The following is a 24954-nucleotide window of genomic DNA, read 5'->3' on the forward strand; positions in this document are numbered from 1 at the left end:
AAACTGATCGTGAAGTATTTTACAGACTGAAGGGCTCCTCACATTAGTTTACAGGTATCTCTCGTCGTTGCAGTTGTCACGGTGTTATCGGAGTTATCATATGCAGCACTAAATTATATGTACAAATAAATGAACACAGGATTGATTTTTGTATTCTTTATTTGAAAGACCAACAGATATGATGTAACTGATTGTGCTTCCTGAATGCCGCATGTCAGCGTTGTCTCAGCATATCCACCAGCTGCTGCTTTCCGTACTTCCTGGCGAGGTCCAGGGGGGTCCTGCCTTCCTCATCCCGGGCCCCCCTGTCCGCCCCCGCCAGGAGGAGCTCAGCCGCCGCCTCTGCCCGGCCCCTCTCTGCCGCCCTGTGCAGCGGCGTCTGTCCCCGCCGATCCCTGGCGTTGAGGTCAGCAGAGGCGCCGACCAGCAGCCGCACCACACCAGCGCGGCCACTGTCTGCAGCCCAGTGCAGTGGCGTCTGCTGCCCCCTGCTGGTCCTGGCGTCGACCTCCGCGCCGGCGCCGACGAGGCAGCTGGCTGCCGCCACGTGACCCCTGCCTGCTGCCAGGTGCAGGGCGGTCCACCTGCCCCCCCACTCCTCCCTCACCCCCACGTCCGCCCCCGCCGCCAGCAACTCGCGCAGCTGCTCCGCCGCGCCTTGCCTGGCCGCCTCTATCAGCCTCCTCCCTATCTCCCGTTGAGAGAGGCTCCTGCACAAAACATCGACACTCTCACTCCACTACACACACACACACACACACACACACACACACATTTTGTCCGCCACTCGTGGTCTCACGGTAGCGTTCTCGCTTCCCGAGCACGGGGTCCCGGGTTCGATTCCCGGCGGGGTCAGGGATTTTTACCTGCCTCGAGATGACTGGGTGTTTGTGTTGTCCTCATCACTTCATCATCATCCAGGAAAGTGGCGAAATTGGACTGAGCAAAGGTTGGGAAATTGTACGGGCGCTGATCACCACGCAGTTGAGCGCCCCGCAAACCAAACATCATCATCATCATCATCACACACACACACACACACACACACCGAATGAAAGAAACCGTCACAGACGCCACACTGCGAGCAGCCCTCAATACACTTCTGCCCAGCGACGAGTTACAAATCTAGAAATCTTCCCTCTAGGATACAGATCAACCAGCGTATCACAGACACATACCATTATCCCATTATCGAAATCTGCAGCCGCTTCCCGTTAAAAATTGGTGCACTGCATCTCATCACCGGCTGTTTGAACTTTTTCTCCTAATTCACTCCGAGGAGTCACCTCCTGTGACCTCTGCATCCTGTTGGTAAACGATCTTTGAGCTTTAGAGAAACACACCTCTAACGGTTACTTGTGTGTGGAGCAATCCCTTCCGACACTCGGGAAGAAAACACATGCAACTAGTCAGATCTGTAAGTACAGATATACAACTTCCTCGTCTGTTAACAAAACGTAGGTCACCACACGGACAATATTAGTGAAAGCGAAAGCGGTGAATAATGGATAGATTGCTGGGTTTATGTATTACTCTATATCAACATTGTCTTCATCAAAATATTTTCCACTGTGTGATAATACATTCATTCCAGTGTTTGTTCCGCTGTGTCAAACAATTCTGCAAGTTTTGTTGTGATACCCTGTAGTTCTCTCAGCGGTGCATTTCAAATCTCATCTGTGTATGAAAAAGACAGCCATTTACGGTTCGTCGTAATTTTTAGGAACAAAATTTCACATCGGGTGATGGTGCAGCCAAGGGCGTCACCACAGTATGGTTTGCAGCGAAACATGCAAGAACACGCAACAAATTCTAAGCAGATGCGTTATCGCAGTGCAGAAATCATCAACTGTTCCGCCACACATTTGGAGGTTTTTTTTTTCGGATTGCGTCATGCCGCTGGCGTTGAGTTTGTAGGTTTTACTGCTTGCTGACCGTTTCACCTTGTGACAGAAATTCGTGGTGCACCAAACTGTTGAAATCGAAAAATATTTACATCAGTCGTAAACACTTCCCGTACTGATAGTAGATTCGACAAAAGCAAAATCTAAAGTCTCTAAAATCTTTGACTTTCACTCCGTTCTCATAGCCAAATTTAATACAAACCCGATAGTCCGCTTTTACATTAAACAAATAATCGCCACTTCTACTAACACACCAATAACGTTTCCTTGCGGATCTCAGTTATAAAAAACGCAAAATGGCGAATTCTCTGTTACTTTTTAGCACTACTCGTGTCGCAAGAGTTGTGTTTCAGAGCACCCCATCAAAGGAAAGGCTTAAATTCTCCAGTACAGCTGCACTGTGTTTTGTTTAAAAACTGTATCGGACGGAATGTATGCGCCAATTGTGGATGAAGTTGTACAGGAACACGCATTCACACGAACAGGCATCCGCTTTGATATTTCTAACAGATACGGGAATGCTGACATATGATTCCTGTTAATTTACTCCGCAATGTCGTGTTTTTCTGGACAGGGCAGTCGCTGAGCTGGGAGAGAGCGCCGCCAGGCTGTGTGGCCAGACTGGGTCGCCGGGACAGCACTGTGCAGCGGAGAGGGCGCACGACTTGACGGACACACTGTACCGCGTCCAGGGCAGAGGGCGGCCAGGGCAGGCTGCGCCGTCTGCAGGCGACCCCCGCAAGCGACGCCCCCTACCGCCTGCCAGCGATTGTCGAACACATTTCAGTATGTGCTCAAAGTATTTAAATAAAGTGTATTCCGTCTACGTACAATTGCGACTAGTTTCTAATTTCGACCTGAGACCAGGTGTTTCACCGTCAGGAAGCAACCGCGTGCCTTCAGGCAGAGACCAGGTCGAATGTTAGACGTGCGACAGCCGTGTCTGCACACGCAGGCGGCTGCGGCGTGGCGCACGCGAGCTGCAGGAAGGGCCGAGCGTCGGCCGGGCTGCCCCCTGTACTCGGCTGACTCGCCTGCAAGGGCTGCCGCCGTCTTCTCCAATGGCCGCACGGCCGCAATTGACACACTTCGGCTGCGGAACGGCAGTCGGCGCTACATCAGGGTATTTTTGAAAATATCGATATTTACTAAAATGTGGATACCGACTCTCGACATCTTGAAAAAACTGTGCATCGGCGGACAAAATATCGCGATGCGTCTACGTGGACAAGGAAAAAATTTCCCGCATTTTTCCTCGACTTCTCCGTTAGAAATAGATTTTCTCCCGGGTCAAAACACACTTTTTCCGCGTTAAGTGACACTATAATCTTCCTTCCCACTGTAAAACTCATCAATCCTTTGATTGCTATACCGACGTAGTATTTCCCGGCCCTTTAGAAAAAGAAACTCAGCGGGGAAAAAATGTTTTGCAAGACCTTTGATGTCGTGCATATGTTTTTATTATGGAGGTATGAATTCGGATTCCACTAAACACCGCACGTTACTTTCCGATGCATTGAAAACGAGATTGCAAAAAGCTTTTTTAAGCCAGTCATACCTCATATCACGTGATCTCGCCAGCAGATGACAGCACACGACAAGTGATGTAGTCAGCCAATAGCAACATCACTCTTAGGTAAGGCCAACACACAAATAAAAAAACTTGATAGTTTAAATGAACATACAAAGGCAAAATACCCTCAGACTTCAAGAAGAATATAATAATTCCAATCCCAAAGAAAGCAGGTGTTGACAGATGTGAAAACTACCGAACAATCAGTTTAATAAGCCACAGCTGCAAAATACTAACGCGAATTATTTACAGACGAATGGAAAAACTAGTAGAAGCCGACCTCAGGGAAGATCAGTTTGGAACACGTGAGGCAATACTGACCCTACGACTTATCTTAGAAGAAAGATTAAGGAAAGGCAAACCTACGTTTCTAGCATTTGTAGACTTCGAGAAAGCTTTTGACAATGTTGACTGGAATACTCTCTTTCAAATTCTAAAGGTGTCAGGGGTAAAATACAGGGAGCGAAAGGCTATTTACAATTTGTACAGAAACCAGATGGCAGTTATAAGAGTCGAGGGACATGAAAGGGAAGCAGTGGTTGGAAAGGGAGTAAGACAGGGTTGTAGCCTCTCCCCGATGTTATTCAATCTGTATATTGAGCAAGCAGTAAAGGAAACAAAAGAAAAATTTGGTGTAGGGATTAAAATCCATGGAGCAAAAATGAAAACTTTGAGGTTTGCTGATGACATTGTAATTTTGTCAGAGACAGCAAAGGACCTGGAAGAGCAGTTGAATGGAATGGACAGTGTCTTGAAAGGACGGTATAAGATGAACATCAACAAAAGCAAAACGAGGATAATGAAATGTAGTCGAATTAAATCAGGTGATGCTGAGGGAATTAGATTAGGAAATGAGACACTTAAAGTAGTAAAGGAGTTTTGCTATCTGGGGAGCAAAATAACTGATGATGGTCGAAGTAGAGAGGATATAAAATGTAGACTGGCAATCGCAAGGAAAGCGTTTCTTAAGAAGAGAAATTCGTTAACATCGAGAATATATGGGTCAGGAAGTCTGTTCTGGAAGTATTTGTACGGAGTTTAGCCATGTATGGAAGTGAAACTGACGATAAATAGTTTAGACAAGAATAGAACAAAAGCTTTCGATATGTAGTGCTACAGAAGAATGGTGAAGAACAGATGGGTAGATCACATAACTAATGAGGAAGTATTGAATAGGATTGGGGAGAAGAGAAGTTTGTGGCACAACTTGACCAGAAGAAGGGATCGGTTGGTAGGACATGTTCTGAGGCATCAAGGGATCACCAATTTAGTATTGGAGGGCAGCGTGGAGGGTAAATATCGTAGGGGGAGACCAAGAGATGAATACACTAAGCAGATTCAGAAAGATGTAGGTTGCAGTAGGTACTGGGAGATGAAGAACCTTGCACAGGATAGAGTAGCATGGAGAGCTGCATCAAACCAGTCTCAGGACTGAAGACCACAACAATAACAAAGCGTTCAATATAATATTGGTCTCAAAGATTAGTAAGTTGCAAGAGAAGCTAAGACTGCACATATAATGTTGATGATCTGTGCGCGTGTTACACTTTGACACGTCACACTAACCTGCCAGTAAATTTTTAGTGGCGATCCAAATGTCTCATCTTCTGGGCTCGAAATTCCTCTAAATGGCTCGTCACCAAAGAGTTCATTTTTAAATTAGAGTCAAACGCTCTATAATTTAATAAATTCATCATACATCCTCGCACACAGTTCATCATGCGTAAAATGGAATTTGCTTTGAATGTAACGCTTTTCAAACCACCATTCGCAGTATTTTCCCGCGACCTGTTAGAAATATGAGGTTCGTTTCAGCAGTTGACAGAGAGCGCCAGGTGGAAGGAGTCACCGCGCTTGCGCAGCTACGATGACGCAGGAGGCCCTCATGTTCGTACGTGTAAAACACTGAAAGATCTTACATTATGCCATAAAAGAAACAAGACATCACAGGATTACTTCAACAGCATCGGGATTTCGTGCACCACACTAAAATGCACAATTCGCCTTAAAGCGTGCATTCCTAAGTCGAGATTCCGATGTTAATTTTCCTGCAGCACCAGTACTGCATTACATCATGTTTGGTTCTTTATTACGGTATAACACCATCAGTGCACTCGATGCGCAGCGAACAGTTGAAACTAGGCAATAGTGTGAAATTAAACACTTTGTTTCAAATAAACTGGATGCCTCAGCGGGAAAGATTAATAAAAGCCAAATCTCTTTAGCGAAACTTGAAAAATAACTTCATTCTTCTGCAAAGGGATTACTGCTTGACTGTCATATAGGTGGAAATTAAATATGAAACTAGTAACATACTTTATTCCTCTGTAATTGTGCGAACGTATTTTAATTCATTTGACAGCTCCCAGTCACAAAAATCCGTTTTGTTTTAATTTAACCCGAGAGCAATAAACGAAGAGGAAACAGTAAAACCGCTGAACGTATACACAGGCCACGTGGAGGCGACCCACCTGCCCACCACAGCTCGGGCTGCTCTGTGCACCAGCCCCGGATCCACCGCATTTCCCAAGGGCGGCGACGTCAGATGGCGGCTCCCAGCCACACTTCTGTAACCACAACAGGGAGGAGGGACTGCTCACACGCCGCTCAACTGCGCATGCGCGAGAAGCAGCTCGCAACTGTTCAGACGAATCCAATTCAAACAGTTGTCACGTCAGACTCATCGGAAGCAATTTGTTGTAATCGATCACTGCATAGTCTTCCCAAAGCCTTCGACATACTTTGCTGTTGGCAGACGCTTGTATGAGCACTGTGTTTTGTTGTTGTAGGTGGCGCATTTCCTTCGCAACTAAAGTTTTATTTTCGTTTCTTTTCTGTCATTCATGTTTTGTTGCTGCAGTATTATTCTTCAGTGGCAGGGTACAGTATTATCCTTTCTTAGAATATTTGTTCTCACCAATCAAAGCCACAAAAATTTAAATGGCTCTGAGCACTATGGGACTCAACATCTTAGGTCATAAGTCCACTAGAACTTAGGACTACTTAAACCTAACTAACCTAAGGACATCACACACACCCATGCCCAAGGCAGGAATCGAACCTGCGACCGTAGCAGTCCCGCGGTTCCGGACTGTATCGCCAGAACTGCTAGACCACCGCGGCCGGCCACAAAAATTTAACTCAAAATTAAAACGGTGAAAAGTTGCCGCAATTCTAAATAATTCCCGGGTTTTTCCCGGATCTCCCGGTTGTCCCGGGTCGTATACACCCTGAGCTAGCAGCCTGTCTATCCCCTTTACAGCGAGAGTTCAAAGTAAAACGTTGGACGTTCAGGCATACCGATAAACACTTTGCTAAAAACGGTACCTGCACGCAGGTGGCACAGTGAACGGCGCCTGATGGGTCCATCGTGGTGTTTCGTCACCACAGCGGGTTTATCCGAAACACTTCACTTCATGCCCGCTTCCCTGCTTTTCCATTTCTGCAAAGGACAGGCACCTACCAGCTACAGCGTCGAAATTTATGGACATAAGTGAGAGATCTGTTAGTGCACAAAATCCTGCACCGGCTACACTTTCGCAGTTATGGAGCGCTGCAGGGGCAGCAAGGGTCAGTATCTGTGCAGGCGACCTACGACGACTTGCTGGGCCAGCGCCGTGTCCAGCTGCTACGCTACGTCGAGCAAAGGGATGCCCGCCACGTTACCAGGGGATATCCCCCGCCGTTTGTCACGTCAGTGTGTTGGCAGTGACGATATTGCCTCGCCTGTGCTTTTAAGACGAACGACGCAACGTTCCTTCTGACATGTGTGCACGTCCGAGGAAGAAGGCACTGTAATGGCCGCAGCCGTTGTGAAGAGCTTGAAATGTACTCACAGACGCGAATACAGGCAACCGTCAGCTGTGTGAGGAACGGAAGGCAATGAAGATTTGTGCCGGAGCAGGACTCGGCCCCGGATTTCTCTCTCTGCGCGAGCGCTTGCCTTAACCACTTCGGCTATCCGTGCACGACTCACAGCCAGGTTCGAACTCCCAAATGTCATTGTTACTCCATCGCAGTCTGTACTCGTGTACACACATGTGGTGTGCGTACTGTAAGACCTTCGGTACACACACCGTCAAATTATTTGACTTGTCGCTCTAACGAAGTAGGCGAGTGTCAGCAATATGCCTCGTGGTCTTATCGTGGCGTGTTTATCTTCTGCCGTTAGGTCGGACGATAAAAATGCCAGTTGCACGCTTTCAGTAGCAGATTGATGGTGACCAACTTTAAACAGAACTTGATTAATTTTCACACACATTTATTAAAATAATAAAAAGCATAGACATTACGTAACTTGATTCTGGATGCTGTTTACAATTGACAATCTGAATTTCCTTTGGTCTTGGTACGTTAATCTTATTCTCACATATCTCTGATACTTAACAAAGTGTCTATTCATTTATCTTCAGGGCTATGTACAGGAATTGATAATCTTATTAGGTGCAGACTGAAACTTGACTATAGACTAATGCAGACTGACTAATCGGAGGTCTGTACACTCGTTATAATACCTCGCGCGCTCAGGTATCACTGCGCGAGTGTGATCCGCAAGGAGAAAAGGTTCTGTGTTAGCAGCAATCTCATTGGCTGCGTTACACATTAATACGCGGATCGGCAGAAGCAGAATTTGGTTCGTCTCTAAGACAGCGCCATCTCGTGGTGCGGAGACGGACGAGCGCTGCGCCTGCGCTGTTGTGCTTAGCGGGGCGCGCTCTAGTGGGAAAGTTGTGTACGCGCTGACTACGTGGAACTATGTACACAGCAACACATCAATCACCGTGCAGGGGAGGATACTCTGATTGCCAGATGCTGGAGGATGAAGACTATAATTCCTTGCCTGTGTTGTTGATTGTATCTTCTTAACAGCTGTTGCTGTCACTGTGCCTCTTCCTTCGGACGTGTGTTTGTGTGCAAAGGACCTCTACATCATTTTTCTTGAGAGGCAGGGATACTGCAGCCACAAGAACGACAGAAATCGGCTCTCGGCATATATGCTGTCCAGGGAGCAGTCCGATCCGTGAAGGTGTCGGCGTCGGTTGCACCATCACTTTCTCCCAGTGGGGCAGGGAGCTAACTCCAGAGACTTACTGGAACGTCAAACAACAGCGCCCAGCAGCAGTGTACCACATTGCTTCAGAACTGTGGTGTCAGTTAATGGGGAATACAGTGTTTGAAGTTTCTCACTGGATTTGCTGTCTTATTTCACTGATGCACAAAATATTCTCAACTCCAAACCTGAACACTTTGTCATTGAAACTTGCCCGCAGCACCAGTGAGGGGCAGGCAGGACACGGCCTGACGTCGCCACACTGGCAGCTGCACCCACCAGCCTACAAAATGCAAGTGGCCGCTCACGCCGCGTTAAACCTTGGCCACGTCCTGCCACTGGGATGACACAGTTTCCGATGGAGCCCCTAATTACTCTCATTAATTTTAGCCTCACCGTTCACAGTAGTGTAAAATCCAGTAGCAGCTGTGAGTAGCTTTCACTGTTAGTGTGTACGCTGGGCTTCACTCCTATGGGGTGAGGGTTGTCATACTGGCGTTGCTATTTTCCCAGTTGCCCACGGTGATACTGTGTAGAGCGTGAAGAGGCTGTTTCCTGTCTAAGAAGTTATTGTATCTGAAGTTTGCATATTTTTGGAGCTATGCAGGTGGGCGTGGCATACAGTCAGGCTGCGTTTCCGTCGAAGACGGCTGAGAATCGTGATGTGCGTGACGAACGCGCCAATGTACGAAAGTGAACAGACGTTTCAATACACTGAACTACGAGAAAAGACCCAAATCAATAAGTGAGTCTGATAGGGTTCTGGGCGGTGGAACACCGAGACTAACACAGTCAGTTTCAGGGGACAGAATAACGAAATTGGATTGTAACAATAGGAAGCCGTGCGACCCATCACAGATAGATCCACACATTCCACACGTGTGCGGCTGACCACCACGGGTAATTGAGCAATGAAGCCCTTGAATCTCTGTATAGGGAGGAGTAACGTGTTTTCTAAAATCAGTTCATACATATCCTGTCCCGTGAAAGGTACAACCTATGTTTCCCACCCACTTTCCCAGTTGAAACTTAGGACACACCTCTCTGTATAGCATCTTGCTGCATTCTGCTCCAATCAGTTTCAAGCTGAATAGTCGCACTGTTGCTAGTCTGAGGCCTCAGCAAGTACTATTCTAGGACAATACACAAAGTCAAGGCAGTCTCAATGAAGCCATCTCGTAAACCTTTCAATTCAGTGTCAGATATAAATTTTTGTTTTCATAAAGCAAACTGCTTATTGCATATCAGCGACCGATGGTAGCTGACATGGACAAACTAAGTATTAGAAAGGTATTGAGAAGAAACTGCTCCACGGTGAAAGAAAAACCAACACTGAAGAGACGTGCCGAATCCCACCAGCTGCAGGGCGTGGTTTAACACGCCTCCAGCCTGCCACACCCACAACGGAACTGACCTCATTTCCCGCTTATTGTGAACGAGCACCACAGCTGAGCGTGCCTTCACACCTGAATTCAACTTTCATTATGGCTGTTGTTTTCACTCTGACCTTTATACACCATTTCCAGAGCTTCTCATATACGCCTTTGTATTAAGGATTTCAACGGTTGCTACAAATGAAAGTGTCAATAAATCCCAATTAAAGGAAATTCAAAGAACACTCAGACAGACTAAACAAGCCGTATTCACATTCCTGCAGTTAGTTGGCCGTCGTACTTCTAATTCTACTTTCTCTTCTTTCATACCCCCCCCCCCCCCCGACAAGGAACCACTTGCGTGCGAGGTCACAAAAGGCCAATGACCTTTACGACATTTGGTTCACCACAATATGGCCTGTTAATGGCAACGGTGGTCGCCACTGGAAGTAGCCAATGGTGAGCACAGCGTGTGGCTGTGGACCATAGTTTAACTGATCAGTTGACAAGCAATTCACAACAGTGCTACACTACTAGTGCTGTTGATACGAGGCCGAGTGTTGACAACGATAAACAAAGCAGACATTGCATTATCTCTACAACAGTTATCGAAGTTGACATTTCGTCAGAAAGTAAACCGTGGGATTCCGTGGTCTAGGGGTAGCGTCTTTGATTCATAATCAAAATGTCGTCGGTCCCGTGTTCGATCCCCGCCACTGCCTAAATTTTGATAAGTAATCAGCATTGGCGGCCGAAAACTTCCGGCATAAGAAGTCAGCCTCATTCTGCCAACGGCCTTGTCAAAGACGGCGGAGGAGCGGATAGAGGTTCAGGGCACTCTCTTGTCCTAGGGGTGGGAAACTGCCCCTAAAGACGGAAGAATCAGCAATGATCAACGACATGAGGATGCAGAAGGCAATGGAAACCACTGCATTAAAGACACGTAACGTGTATCCACAGGACATGTGGCCTGTAATTGAAGAAGAGTCACGATGATCTCTCCATTGCCAAAAGATTCCGGAATAGTACCCCATTCGGATCTCTGGGAGGGGATGGCCAAGGGGGAGGTTACGACGAGGAAAAGATTGAATAATCAACGAAAGGATAACGTTCTACGAGTCGGGGTGTGGAATGTCAGAAGCTTGAACATGGTAAGGAAACTAGAAAATCTGAAAAGGGAAATGCAAAGGCTCAATCTAGATATAGTAGAGGTCAGTGAAGTGAAGTGGAAGAAAGACAAGGATTTCTGGTAAGATGAGTATCTGGTAATATCAACAGCAGCAGAAAATGGTATAACAAGTGTAGGATGCGTTATGAATAGGAAGGTAGGGCAGAGGGTGTGTTACTGTGAACAGTTCAGTGACCGGGTTGTTCTAATCAGAATCAACAGCAGACCAACACAGACAACGATAGTTCAGGTATACATGCCGATGTCGCAAGCTGAAGATGAACAGATAGAGAAAGTGTATTAGGATATTGAAAGGGTAATGCAGTATGTAAAGGGGGACGAAAATCTAATAGTCATGGGCGACTGGAATGCAGTTGTAGGGAAGAAGCAGAAGAAAAGGTTACAGGAGAATATGTTCTTGGGACGAGGAATGAAAGAGGAGAAAGACTAATTGAGTTCTGTAACAAGTTTCAGCTAGTAATAGTGAATACCCAGTTCAAGAATCACAAGAGGAGGAGGTATACTTGGAAAACGCCGGGAGATACGGGAAGATTTCAATTAGATTACATCATGGTCAGACAGAGATTCCGAAATCAAATACTGGATTGTAAGGCGTACCCAGGAGCAGACTGTGGTGTCACCGCCAGACACCACACTTGCTAGGTGGTAGCTTTAAATCCGCCATGGTCCATTAGTACATATCGGACCTGCGTGTCGCCACTGTCAGTAATTGCAGACCGAGCGCCACCACACGGCAGGTCTAGAGAGACGTACTAGCACTCGCCCCAGTTGTACGACGACTTTGCTAGCGACTACACTGACGAATCCTTTCTCTCATTTGCCGAGAGACAGTTAGAATAGCCTTCAGCTAAGTCCATGGCTACGACCTAGCAAGGCGCCATTAGCCTTACAGTGCTTGTATTTAAGGAGTCCCATTTGTATCGTCAAGAGCGATGTACCACAATGATGGATTAAAGTTAAGTATTACAGCAGCTACGTACTTTTCTTTATAGCATTCATTACGTATCCTGTTTCAGACCTCACGCCAGCCGGCGTGTGTAACGCGTGCATTTCGGCTACTTCCGAGTGGCGTGGCTGTCTTGCTACGCCACAACACAGATATAGACCCAGATCACAATATAGTAGTGATGAAGAGTAGGCTGAAGTTCAAGACATTAGTCAGGAAGAATCAATACGCAAAGAAGTGGAATACGGATGTGCTAAGGAATGATGAGATACGTTTGAAGTTCTCTAACACTATAGATATAGCAATAAGGAATAGCACAGTAGGCAATACAGTTAAAGAGGAATGGACATCTCTAAAAAGGGCCATCACAGAAGTTGGGAAAGAAAACATAGGTACAAAGAAGGTAGCTGCGAAGAAACCATGGGTAACAGAAGAAATACTTCAGTTGATTGATGAAAGGAGGAAGTACAAACATGTTCCGGGAAAATCAGGAATACAGAAATACAAGTCGCTGAGGAATGAAATAAATAGGAAGTGCAGGGAAGCTAAGACGAAATGGCTGCAGGAAAAATGTGAAGAAATCGAAAAAGATATGATTGTCGGAAGGACAGACTCAGCATACAGGAAAATCAAAACAACCTTTGGTGACATTAAAAGCAACGGTGGTAACATTAAGAGTGCAACGGGAATTCCACTGTTAAATGCAGAGGAGAGAGCAGATAGGTGGAAAGAATACATTGAAACCCTCTATGAGGGTGAAGATTTGTCTGATGTGACAGAAGAAGAAACAGGAGTCGATTTAGAAGAGACAGGGGATCCAGTATTAGAATCGGAATTTAAAAGAGCTTTGGAGAACTTACGGTCAAATAAGGCAGAAGGGATAGATAATATTCCATCAGAATTTCTAAAATCATTGGGGGAAGTGGCAACAAAACGACTATTCACGTTGGTGTGTAGAATATATGAGTCTGGCGATATACCATCTGACTTTCGGAAAAGCATCATCCACACAATGCCGATCTGGCAAGTGCGAGAATTATCGCACAATCAGCTTAACAGCAAATGCATCGAAGCTGCTTACAAGAATAATATACAGAAGAATGGAAAAGAAAATTGAGAATGCGCTACGTGACGATCAGTTTGGCTTTAGGAAAAGTAAAGGGACGAGAGAGGCAATTCTGACGTTACGGCTAATAATGAAAGCAAGCCTGAAGAAAAATCAAGACACTTTCATAGGATTTGTCGACCTGGAAAAAGCGTTCGACAATATAAAATGGTGCAAGCTGTTCGAGATTCTGAAAAAAGTTGGGGTAAGCTATAGGGAGAGACGGGTCATATACAATATGTACAACAACCAAGAGGGAATAATAAGAGTGGACGATCAAGAACGAAGTACTCCAATTAAGAAGGGTGTAAGACAAGGCTGTAGCCTTTCGCCCCTACTCTTCAATCTGTACGTCGAGGAAGCAATGATGGAAATAAAAGAAAGGTTCAGTAGTGGAATTAAAATACAAGGTGAAAGGATATCACTGATACGATTCGCTGATGACATTGCTATCCTGAGTGAAAGTGAAGAAGAATTAAATGATCTGCTGAACGGAATGAACAGTCTAATGAGTACACAGTATGGTTTGAGAGTAAATCGGAGAAAGACGAAGGTAATGAGAAGTAGTAGAAATGAGAACAGCGAGAAACTCAACATCAGGATTGATGGTCACGAAGTCAATGAAGTTAAGGAATTCTGCTACCTAAGCAGTAAAATAACCAATGACGGACGGAGCAAGGAGGACATCAAAAGCAGACTCGCTATGGCAAAAAAGGCATTTCTGGCCAAGAGAAGTTTACTAATATCAAATACCGGCATTAATTTGAGGAAGAAATTTCTGAGGATGTACGTCTGGAGTACAGCATTGTATGGTAGTGAAATGTGGACTGTGGAAAAACCGGAACAGAAGAGAATCGAAGTATTTGAGATGTGGTGCTATAGACGAATGTTGAAAAAACCTCTGAGATGAAGAGGTTAGCACAGGAAAGGAATTCATGGCGGGCCGCATCAAACCAGTCAGTAGGCTGATGACAAAAAAAAGAAAAAAAAAAGAAGAAGAAGAAGAAGAAAGGAATGGCAGATGAAATATTGGTGTTTCTAGAGGGTGAATAAGCAGAATGTACAGCCTCATGTGTTTGACAGTGCAGACAATGTACATGAGGAACGCAATGATGGCGATACGTGCTTAACGAGTGGAAGTGATACTGAAACAGTTGTCGAGCCACGTAGTTCATCGTTCTTGTCAGACAGGGATCCACAAATCCCGCCTCCACTGAAACGAAGTGAAGGACTATCTCTGGCCAAGAAGCACAGCAATATGACCGTGTCGTCCGTCCTCGAGGGAGGACGAGACACACTCGTTACAAAAAGTGGTGTTTGTGCATTTCGAGAATGCCCGACAGTTTACAGGGTTGCACGATAGTGACCTACTACGTTATGCACATCAAACTGCGTGTGACATAGGTTACAGTCATTTGTGGGGAAGCAATGGATGGGCATAGCTTCGGAAAGTGCTACAAAATTGAAAAAACAGGTAACGAAATTCCAAATAAGGCCTGAAGTCGACAATGCACAGCAAACTGCAGGAGCCACTAGAACATTTGTAGATGAGATAAACTTGTCGCATCATTCAGTACAGAACTTTTTTTGAACCTTGCTATTCGGGACCTCAAGAGAAAATGCACGTAACAGGGGACTAGAGGTACCGCAAAAGTTCTGTCAAGATGAACTAATATCAATGCCTTAATGCAGCCATATACAACTGAGCCGACCGTTAATCTGGATGGTAGAGTGGCTGCAAAGTTAGTTATTGTGCTGGCACAAGTTGGGGGTGCTGCGCCCCCTACGATTCTTTGTCGTGTGTGATCTTGCAAGGGCAGTAGGGAGTAGTTACGCCAAACCGAGCAAGAACAGGGAAAGGGGCGTAAGAGGACGTACGGTACGAGCACCACTTTTGATCGATAGCTGGTTAAAATAACTTACTTTCGCTCCATTCCTGGTCTGCGTATAAAAACTGTGCCTATAAAACGTACTATCGCACAAACTGCACGTACGCCTTGAAGGAGAGCCAGTTTCACGACGAACACCACGGCAGACGGTTTCGCATTCGTTTGCCGTGCGGCATCACATTCCAGCAGTTGCACTCACACCATTGCACGTGTATGCGTCATCTAAAAGAGTGGATGGTTAGCCGAACGTTCTGAACAGTTTGTAGCTCCCAAGGTCTTTGCTTCGATCTCGAGGGTGCGCACCGTTGCGACCACTGTGACTCACGGTTTTGCATTTGGTGCTCGCGGTTCAGGTTGATGATCTGTCCTGAACATTTCTGAAATGTGGACGACGTCTATTTTGTTAAGTGTGTTACGTGTATCCCACAGGAGGTGGGTCTCGGTACCTTCCCGACACTCATTTTCTGTCGCCCTCCTCATCGAGATGGTGAGTCATTAGCAGCTGATATTTTCCCCGTTAGAAGCGTTAATACTTTCAAATGAGCAAAAGACTGAATTTGTTATCCCCACTCAAAGAGGTTCCTCGTGAGTACTTCCGAACAGTTCTACCTTCATTGCCGTGACCCGTAGGTTTCGTCGAATGACAGTGCACCGGCAGTCTGGCTTTATACCCACTTCCTTCAGAACTAATTTCTAATATTCGCAAGGAACATCTAGAGCAGCAGTTACATTGAACACACCAATTAAATGTAGATATAATTTTTCCTGATAGCTGTAAGCTCAGCTTTATCGAAAATTTCAGAAAAATTCAAATTAGATCTTTTTAGCGTTGACGGGCAAGGCGCTGAGCGTTACTGTGGGTGAGCAAGTCGTGCGTGTGCAGCGGCAGCACTCACCACAGGCGAGAGACGGCAGCGTCGTCAGGAGGCGGCGGAGTGTGGCGGGCAGCCGCGCCGCTGGGAGGCTGAGTGGCGGCACTGCGGCCGGGGCTGGCGGGCGAGCTGCAAACAAGAGGCGCTGCAAACAAGAGGCGCTGCAAACAAGAGGTGCTTGGATGGATAGAAGGGTTGTTGAACAGGACATTGCAAATAAACCACTAGCTCATTTATCAGGGACTTGACTGTAACAGGCACAGGAAATAAACATTAAGAAACCAGATTAATAACTTTGCAGGGAAGGTACCTCAGAGAAGGCAGCAGTGCAGAAAGACTGCAAGACATGAGACAATGGAGCTAGGCCAGTGGAAACTTTTACAGTGATTGAAAACATCATAACATCTAAATGTTGTCCACTAAATAGGGTCGACACACACGAGTTAATGACACACTCGACTCAGGTAGGCCCATGCTAAACACGATCCAACGAGAAAGCCGAATTGATGTACATAATGACAACGTAGATATGTTACTGCCTGACATATGGTAAGAGGCTGCCACTGTATCAGAATTAAAAGTTTGAATTTATGATTGTATTCACTTTAAATAGAATCTAAGAAAATCGATTTCTGTGACGGCTCGAGGAATAACGATTGCACGGTGGAAGTAAAATTAGTAAACAACGGCCTCAAGTGCACGTTTATTTATTGAAGATACGAATGGTTTCTGCCTGTGGTGTTTGATAATTTTCACATAATGCTGTGAAGAGGTAAACACTAAAAATTCTCATTTGCACAGGGAAGTCAGCTAACATTAAGTAGTGTGTGCGTTGAAACCACGTGTCGTTAACCACGGGGCTGGCAGGGAGGACGCTCGCGTCAGCTGCGCATCAGACAGCGTGGAACAGGGCGCGTCACACCAGTGTCAGCCACCGGGAAGCGATTTACGTATCGTATATCAAGATCTGAATGTCCATTTTTACAAATGTACAAAAATTACACCGTAAACACAAAAAAAAGGTATTTCGATACCCTACGGATATCGTGTATGTTAAAAAGGTTATAAAACAATAACAAGCCAACGTGATGGTTTAAACAGTAATTTTCGTGCATTCAGTGTGAGCACCATGTGTTACACGAAAAGTGCCAAACCACTGGCTCATTTCCTGCCACACACAAAGCAGCTGGTGTCTCGTTACAGAATTCGCAGCTTCAACAGCGCGGTGTCGCAGACTTTGAAGAGTGTCAGGCACAGGAGGGGTACGAGCGCCACGTTTCACGTAACCGCACAGACACGAGGGTCAAAGTTTCAGGCCTGAGGTGCTGGTTTGGGAGGGGGGATGAACTTCATCGCCGGTGGCCCCCTGAGTCTCCAGGCCGCTGTGCTATTACGAATATGTGAGATAAGTTAGTTGCTACGGGAAAGGCGTCTTCGCATTCCTAACGATAGCCTAAAAATGGGGTTCTGGGTTACAGTTCCACCTATCACGTTTGCTATTTGTTTTACAAAACTGTTTTTCAGATACACGATATGCGTAGGGTATAGGAAGCCCTGTTTTGGGTTAAACTTTTGTTCATTTTTTAAAAACAGTTTCAGGTCTGTAAACGTGAATCGCTTGCCACTGACTTAACACTGGTGTGACGCGCCCTCTTGCACGCTGCCTGACGCGCGGCTGTAGTTCCTCAGCTGAGGCGAGCACAGCTGTTGCCTGCCCCGTGGTTAACGATACGTGGTTTGAATGCACACTCTGCTCCATGTTCGCCGACTTCCCTGTGCAAATGAGAATTTGTAGTACTTACCTCTACACAGCATTATGTGGAAATGGCCTACTTCTAGAGTTGGAAAATGGTCATATCTTTAATATACAAGTGAGTGATCGACAATGTTTTTTACAAATTTTCTTAACTGAAATATCGCTGATTTCCAAAAATGTTACCTAAAATAATCAAGGAACTAGTTTTAACATCAGCTGGCTGTGACTTTTGGCTGTGAGGAGTTTGGGAAGCTAATTGCTGAGCGGCAATCAGAACTATATTTACATGTACTGAATATCAGAGCAACAAGATTTGTTGCTGCTTGGGGGTAATAAAATACGTTGGCTACAGAAACTGCTGGCATAATGGATACAAGTGCCAAGGAAATTAAAGCAAATTACACAAAGTACCGGGTGATCAAAATGTCAGTATAAATTTGAGAACTGAATAAATCACGGAATAATGTAGACAGAGAGGTACAAATTGACACAGATGCTTGGAATGACATGGGGTTTTATCAGAACCAAAAAGATACAAACGTTCAAAAAATGTCCGACAGATGGCGCTTCATCTGATCCGAATAGCAATAATTAGCATAACAAAGTAAGACAGAGCAAAGATGATGTTCTATAAAGGAAATGCTCAATATGTTCACCATAATTCCTCAACAATAGCTGCAGTCGAGGAATAATGTTGTGAACGGCACTGTAAAGCATGTCCGGAGTTATGGTGAGGCATTGGCGTCGGATGTTGTCTTTCAGCATCCCTACAGATGTTGGTCAATCACAATACATTTGCGACTTCAGGTAACCCCAAAGCCAATAATCGCACGGACTGAGGTCTGAGGACCTGGGAGGCCAAGCATGACGAAAGTGGCGGCTGAGCACACGATCACCACCAAACGGCGCGCACAAGAGATCTTTCACGCCTCTAGGAATATGGGGTCTGTGTTTTTTTTCTCTTTCTTTTCGTTCTAATAAAACCCCATGTCAATCCAAGCACGTGTGTCAATTTTTACCTCTCTATCTACATTATTCCGTGGTTTCTTAAGTTTTCAAATTTATACTGACTTTTTGATCACCCGGTACTGTCTGCAGTGCGGCAGAAGCATTCGGTGGCAAGAGCGTACGGAACGCCAGCTGGTCTTTACACTCACTGACGTATCACACTTCTGAGCGAGCGACTTGTGCTTGTAGGACACTGTGTTTCAGTTGGTCCGTGCACCACACTGCAAGGTACCGTTATACTGCGCCCTCAAATGCAGTTTTCCAGGGGGGTCACAAACTGCGTTCTGCTGGTGGCAGAAACAAGGCATCTAGTATCTCGGACTGCCCTTAGCCTGAAGACCATCTGTACACCTGTCGCGAGAGATGCCATACTGTAGCTATCCTTCAGTACACGGTCAAAGCTTGAACACCTCACACTTCCTACAGCCCAGGTAAACTGATCAAATCAGCTGGTTCTTTCACGTAAGGTGTGACCAACGCAGCACCTTAGGCGGCTTACAAAAGCACTATTTGTTCATGGGCAGTTCCTGTGAAAGCCAAGGACAAAGACGATTTTTAGGTAGGCCAAGTGCGGATGGTCATTTCTAGTCATGACATCGTCTTTGCCATGTGTTCTTAAGACTACATTCTTGCGTAACTCTGAACTTTTTTTTTCCCGATATCATTATCAGTTATGATAGCCGAAAGTTCACATTTGGCATATACAGGGTGTAACTTTTTAGTTGGCAAACCAGAATAACTCAAAAAATAAGCTTCAGATTCTACATAATAACTATGTACATTTTTCTTGAACATTTGTTTTGATTCTTATTAGTTGTCGCAGTAAATCAAGAAATTCCATATTCTCATTTTTGCATGGAAAATGGTTACGGATAAATAAAAAACACTTATTTACTTCATAAATTTTTATTCACTGAAACTAAAACTCTCCCTCTCTCCCCATAGGGTGGGGTTTGAGAGAGGAAATGTTGACCCAAATACTGTATTAATTTCTTCTGCAGATTCTGGTAAGTTTTGTTTGTTTTGCAGTCATGAGGCCACACAACTTTTAATTATCAAACAAATCATCTGACTAACTAACTAACTAACAAAACATCCTACTTTTTATTCATCCATAACCATTTTCCATGCAAACATGAGAACATGGATTTTCTTGAATTGCAGTGCCCACTACCAAGAATCAAAACACATGTTTAAGACAAAATGTACGTAGTTTTTTTTTTTTGTAGAATCTGGTTCTGCAGTAAAAAATGGTTCCCATTTGAAATTTTAAAGTTGCCTTACGCCCCACCCGTGGGGGGTTGGGGTGGCGGGCTAATTTTAGCACCATCAGATATCCCCCTCAAAAATAATCAACTTTGCATTTTACACATTATTTCGTGTGAAGCTTATGTTTAGAGTTATGCTGCTTTGTCAACTTAAAATGTACACCCTGTATATGCAGGCAAAGTATTAATATATTTTTAACTGATGTAATGAAAACATGCCAAGGGTTTTAGGGCCACTGCATAGGTTCTGGAATCATCAAACGTCACTTTTAGCCAGCATTTTTCCATGAATAAAACCTTATGAGGCGCTACCTTTGTATAAGAGGCACTTCACGTGTATACAGATACAAGCGAAGTGGTACTACAGAGGCAAAAATGGCCTCGGGAGGGTTTTCATGTGTTGAAAAGAACGTAAAATGACTTTAAAACTTTTACCTGGAAAACTGCAGATTCTGTAAATTATTTCTAACAACATTTTTCTGTGTCGAAGTATACAAGTGAACTGTCAAAATGTTGACGACTTGCAGAATTCTACTGATAACGGGTGTCCCACCTACAACTTTTCACCGTCAAAATCTCTGGAACCACCAACAGATACTGACTCACAGCTTTCACGGGTACGAATGTACGGCAGGGTCTCACGGAAGCCAGTACTGCGAGACATTCTGAACCGTGTGCAAATACTGGTTTCAGCACGATCTTAAGTTTTTTCAAAATGGACACACCATATTATTCAATACACAGTAACATGAGAAATCATAATACTCGTAGTAATGGGACTGATTGCATCGCAATATGTCAGTTACATCCCGAGAAATTCGTACACGAATTTGGCACGTGAAATGGGTGGAACACTACATTATTGTACTTTTTGCGATACAAGACTGACCTGCACGCTGCTCTAAATTGCAATGTGATTGACATACTACGATACAACGAACGCTTTATTTATGTACTGCTGTGTACACTGTTAGTACGCGGCCTGGGAAACATCCAGATGTCCAGTCACCCGCAATGTAAACAGGGACACGGTTTATTCGTATGTGCTTCATTGAGCTTTTGACAGTACTACAGTGCACGTAACGGCGTCGAAATGCCGATGACCACCGGCCAGAGTAAACAAAATTAATGGCTGTCAAAGGGCCGCACAGAGAGATGTATGCTGTTTGTACGTAGTTGTACATCAATCACACAACAGTACATGCCATGTGCAGGATGTGTCACTGAATATCTTTAATGACTGCAACCCAAGTGAACCATTGGAGATGGCACAAGCCTTGCATAAACATAAAGTAGTACCAACAAAACAAATTTTGGCTTCTTAGTAATACCATAAATGTACGACAAGTGTGGAGTCAGTCACATGTCTCACAGCAACACAGCTAATACATAAATTACTTTCCGAATCCCAAAATGTACTAGAATAAATAAAATGTCTGCAAAACGCCGCATTGTAGAATGTACTTGCAGTGAGGCAGTCGCAATTCCTGAAGTCAGGGTGTATAAACAGACAAGGAAAAGATTCCCGGAATTTTTCCCGATATCCCGCTTAAAAATGCACTCTTACCCAGGCGAAAATGCACTTTTTTCTTGCTAAGTGACAGTTTTCCGTAGATTTTCCCTCCCAAGTGTAAAACTTATCAATGCTTTGAACGTTTAAGTTTTGTACACTGGCACAGAAGTTCGCGGAAAAAAAGGGAACAAGGAAGAGAAGTTTTGGAAAGACCTTTGAAATCAGCAACATATACGCTGCATATTTTCGTATTACGAAAGTGTAAATTCGAATTGCACCAAACACACACAGCACCTCAGTTTCCGGAGCTTCGAAATCGAGATTGCGATGCCCTTTTGTCAGCCAATCTTATCTCGTGTCACGTGATCTTGCCAGCCGATGGCAGCAGATATTCAGAGCATAGGACACGTGATGTGGTAAACCAATAGCAACATTACTTACATAGCACACGGACACAAAGAGGAAAAGTTAATGGTTTACATTAACATGCATAGCATCGCAACAAAAAAAAAGCTAACCTTTCACATATAATATTGGTCTCTGAGATTGATAACATACAAGGGAAGCTAAGCTTCACATCTAATATTGATCTTTTTTGCGTGTGTTACACTTAAAGTACTTCACACAATTGTGCCAGTAAATTTAAAATATTGACGTGAATGTCTCGTTTTCTGGGCTAGAAATTATTCTATGTGGCTGGTCCTGAAAGTGTTCACTTTTAAACGAGAGTCAAACACTCTGTTATTTAAGAAATTCAACCCACTTTCTCACACGTACCAATTCATCTTGCGTAGAAGCAAATTTACTTTGAAAGTAACACTTTTTAAACCACCATTCGCAGTACTACCCCGAGACTGTCAGAAATATCTTCGGCTTAGCAGTAGCCAGAGCGCTAGAAAACAGGCATTACTGTGCGTGCACAGCTGCAGTGATGTAGGAAGGCCACATGTTTGTGTGTATACAGCATAAAGAGAGCTTAGATTACGGCATAAAAGAAACAGGACACGAGAGGATACTCCGTGAGCATAGGAATTTCGTAAACTATACTAAAATGCATAATTCGGCCTGAAGTGCACATTGGTTTGTGCAGATTTACAATGAAGTATGTCCCACCTGACATTAAGCTTTTCAGTACGGTTTTTGGGGCGTAAATTTTCCTGGAGTATCAGTACTGTACTGTACTATCTCATGTCTGGTTCTTCATTATCACATAATCTCACACATGGCATAAGATGAAAACATGCACTTTACATTCAACGAACAACTGTGGAATGAAACACTTAATTTCAAATAAATTGACTGCCTCAGTGGGAAAGATTAATGAAGCCAAATATCTTTAGCAAACTGACAACAATAAAGTCATTGTTCTGCAAAGTAAACTATTTCATCTTCTTCAAATTATAATACCTGTACACACACACACACACACACACACACACACACACACACACACACACACACGAGTTTCCAGAATGAGACTTTCACTCTGCAGCAGAGTGTGCGCTGATACGAAACTTCCTGGCAGATTAAAACTGCGTGCCGGACCGACACTCGAACTCGGGACCTCTGCAAAGGTCCCGATTTCGAGTCTCAGTCCGGCACACAGTTTTAATCTGCCAGGAAGTTTCACACACAGTGGATCAACGGTGATCACCCCGTGCTCACCTGGATTCCGGTGGCGTCTCCGCCAGCAACCCGCTGAGTTCGACGACATCTTCTGGCTGGGTGCGCACTGCGTCAGCCCAGCCCTGCGTCGCCATCACTCGGTGTGTGTGGCCCTTTATGTAGGAGACGGCCGTCTGCCGGAGGCCGGGGCAGCAGTGTCGCACCGCGAGAACAGCTGTGGCCGCCGCGTTGTCCACCGTCAGCCCAGCGGCCAGCTGCTGCTCACACTGCGCCTTCAGGCTCGCCACGCCGTACTTGTCGGCGGCGACGAGCAGACGGGGGGCCAGGCTCGCCAGCTGCGGGGCACGGAGGGTGTACAGGTACGTCAGCAGCTCCCTCAGCACCGTCCCGTCCACGTCTGCGACGTCGACGAGGCCGCCGCGCGACTCCGCCGTGTCGTGGCGGAACATTGCTGCGAAGACGGGGCTCCCGGCCACGAGGACCGCCCTGTGCACCACCAGCCGCGTCTCCCCCGCCACCAGAGTGACGGTGGCGCCCTCCCCGTCATCCAGCAGGGCGCCCAGGTACACCGGTGTGCTGTGCTGAGCTTCATTGCCGGCCGCCATCGTAGTCGATTCTGAAACACGGCGTTACGGGGCAGCTCTTTATCGTTACACAGTACCGTCGACAAGTGTACCTGCATCGGTCGACAGTTCGCGAAACCTGTCCGTGCGTGTCAATTACGACACCGAGATACCTGCCACTGGTGAACAGCTCTGAGTCTTTGGTATCACAATTTTCGAAGTTTTCTGTATTCTTTCAGCGTCTTCATTTCCTGCAAGATGTCCTCAGAAACGGAGGAGACCCAATTTATTTAATTTGTAGCTACAGTGTAGAAATTGTCGAGTCTTTCAGAATGGAGGAGCTTAGTGTTTTAACGTACCATCAGCAGCGAGGTCATTAGAGTTTGGTCTCAATCTCAGATCAGCGAAGGACGGGGAAGGAAACTGGCCGTCCTCTTTCAATGGAACATCCCGGACTTTGCCTGAAGCTATTAACAGAAATGGCGGAAAAACTGCACCACGATGGCCCGGACGTGGGTTTGAACTGTCCTCATCCCGAATGCGAGTCCAGTGTGCCAATCACTGCATCACCTCACTCAGTCCTTCAAAGTGGAAATCTAATGTAGCTCTAGTAAGGTCAGCACAACTTACAGTGTCACTAAACCCTTCTAATTTCTCCGGATAATTGGAAGATCACATTTTACGAGTGAAAACTGCATTACTGTTATATTTATTTTATTATTTTTATTTGCACATCAAGGTCCGTAGGACCAAATTAGGGAGCGAATCTGCAATGTTATGGAACGTGTCAGTACATGAAATTACAACATAAAAGTACTAACAGAAAAAAAATTTTATGAACCCGAAGAAAGTCAACAATACAGCGAGAATCGGTTTAATTTTTCAAGGAAGTCTGCTACAGAATATAAGGACTGAACCATGAGGAAACTCTTCAGTTTCCATTTGAAAGTGCGTGGATTACTGCTAGGATTTTTGAATTCGAGCAGTAGCTTATTGAAAATGGATGCAGCAGTATACTGTACACCTTTCTGCACAAGACTTACGGAAGACCGATCCAAATGCAGGTTTGATTTCTGCCTAGTATTAACTCAGTGAAAGCTACTCACTCTTGGGAATAAGCTAATGTTGGTAACAAGAATACGGACACAATTACCACAATCGTCGCCGAGTAGATGAGCACCGGCCTCACACGGTACGTTGCCGGGACGCCTTGAAGATGTAGCCAGCTGTCGCCGCTTGTTCCTCGGTATGCATAATCTGAGTAGCACCAAATCGCTGGAGAATCCCGTTCCCAAACATTATGTGACTTGCTGTACATC

The 24954-nt window shown here is 45.2% G+C and overlaps 1 protein-coding gene across 1 annotated transcript in view; it reads right to left on the minus strand.

Annotated features, from left to right (window-relative positions):
• Window positions 1-214: 214 nt before the first annotated feature.
• Window positions 215-24954, minus strand: part of LOC126108206 (poly [ADP-ribose] polymerase tankyrase-1-like) — a 104743-nt gene continuing 80003 nt past the window's right edge. The window contains exons 2-6 of the mRNA XM_049913442.1: window positions 23112-23688; window positions 15926-16030; window positions 2781-2997; window positions 2452-2663; window positions 215-710 (exon numbers count right to left, since the gene is read on the minus strand). Coding sequence (XP_049769399.1) covers window positions 215-710; window positions 2452-2663; window positions 2781-2997; window positions 15926-16030; window positions 23112-23677 — 1596 coding nt within the window. The 5' untranslated portion in view covers window positions 23678-23688. The remainder of the gene's footprint in view (window positions 711-2451; window positions 2664-2780; window positions 2998-15925; window positions 16031-23111; window positions 23689-24954) is intronic.

This window comes from Schistocerca cancellata, chromosome 11 (genome assembly GCF_023864275.1).
Source record: "Schistocerca cancellata isolate TAMUIC-IGC-003103 chromosome 11, iqSchCanc2.1, whole genome shotgun sequence".
Lineage (NCBI taxonomy): Eukaryota > Metazoa > Arthropoda > Insecta > Orthoptera > Acrididae > Schistocerca > Schistocerca cancellata.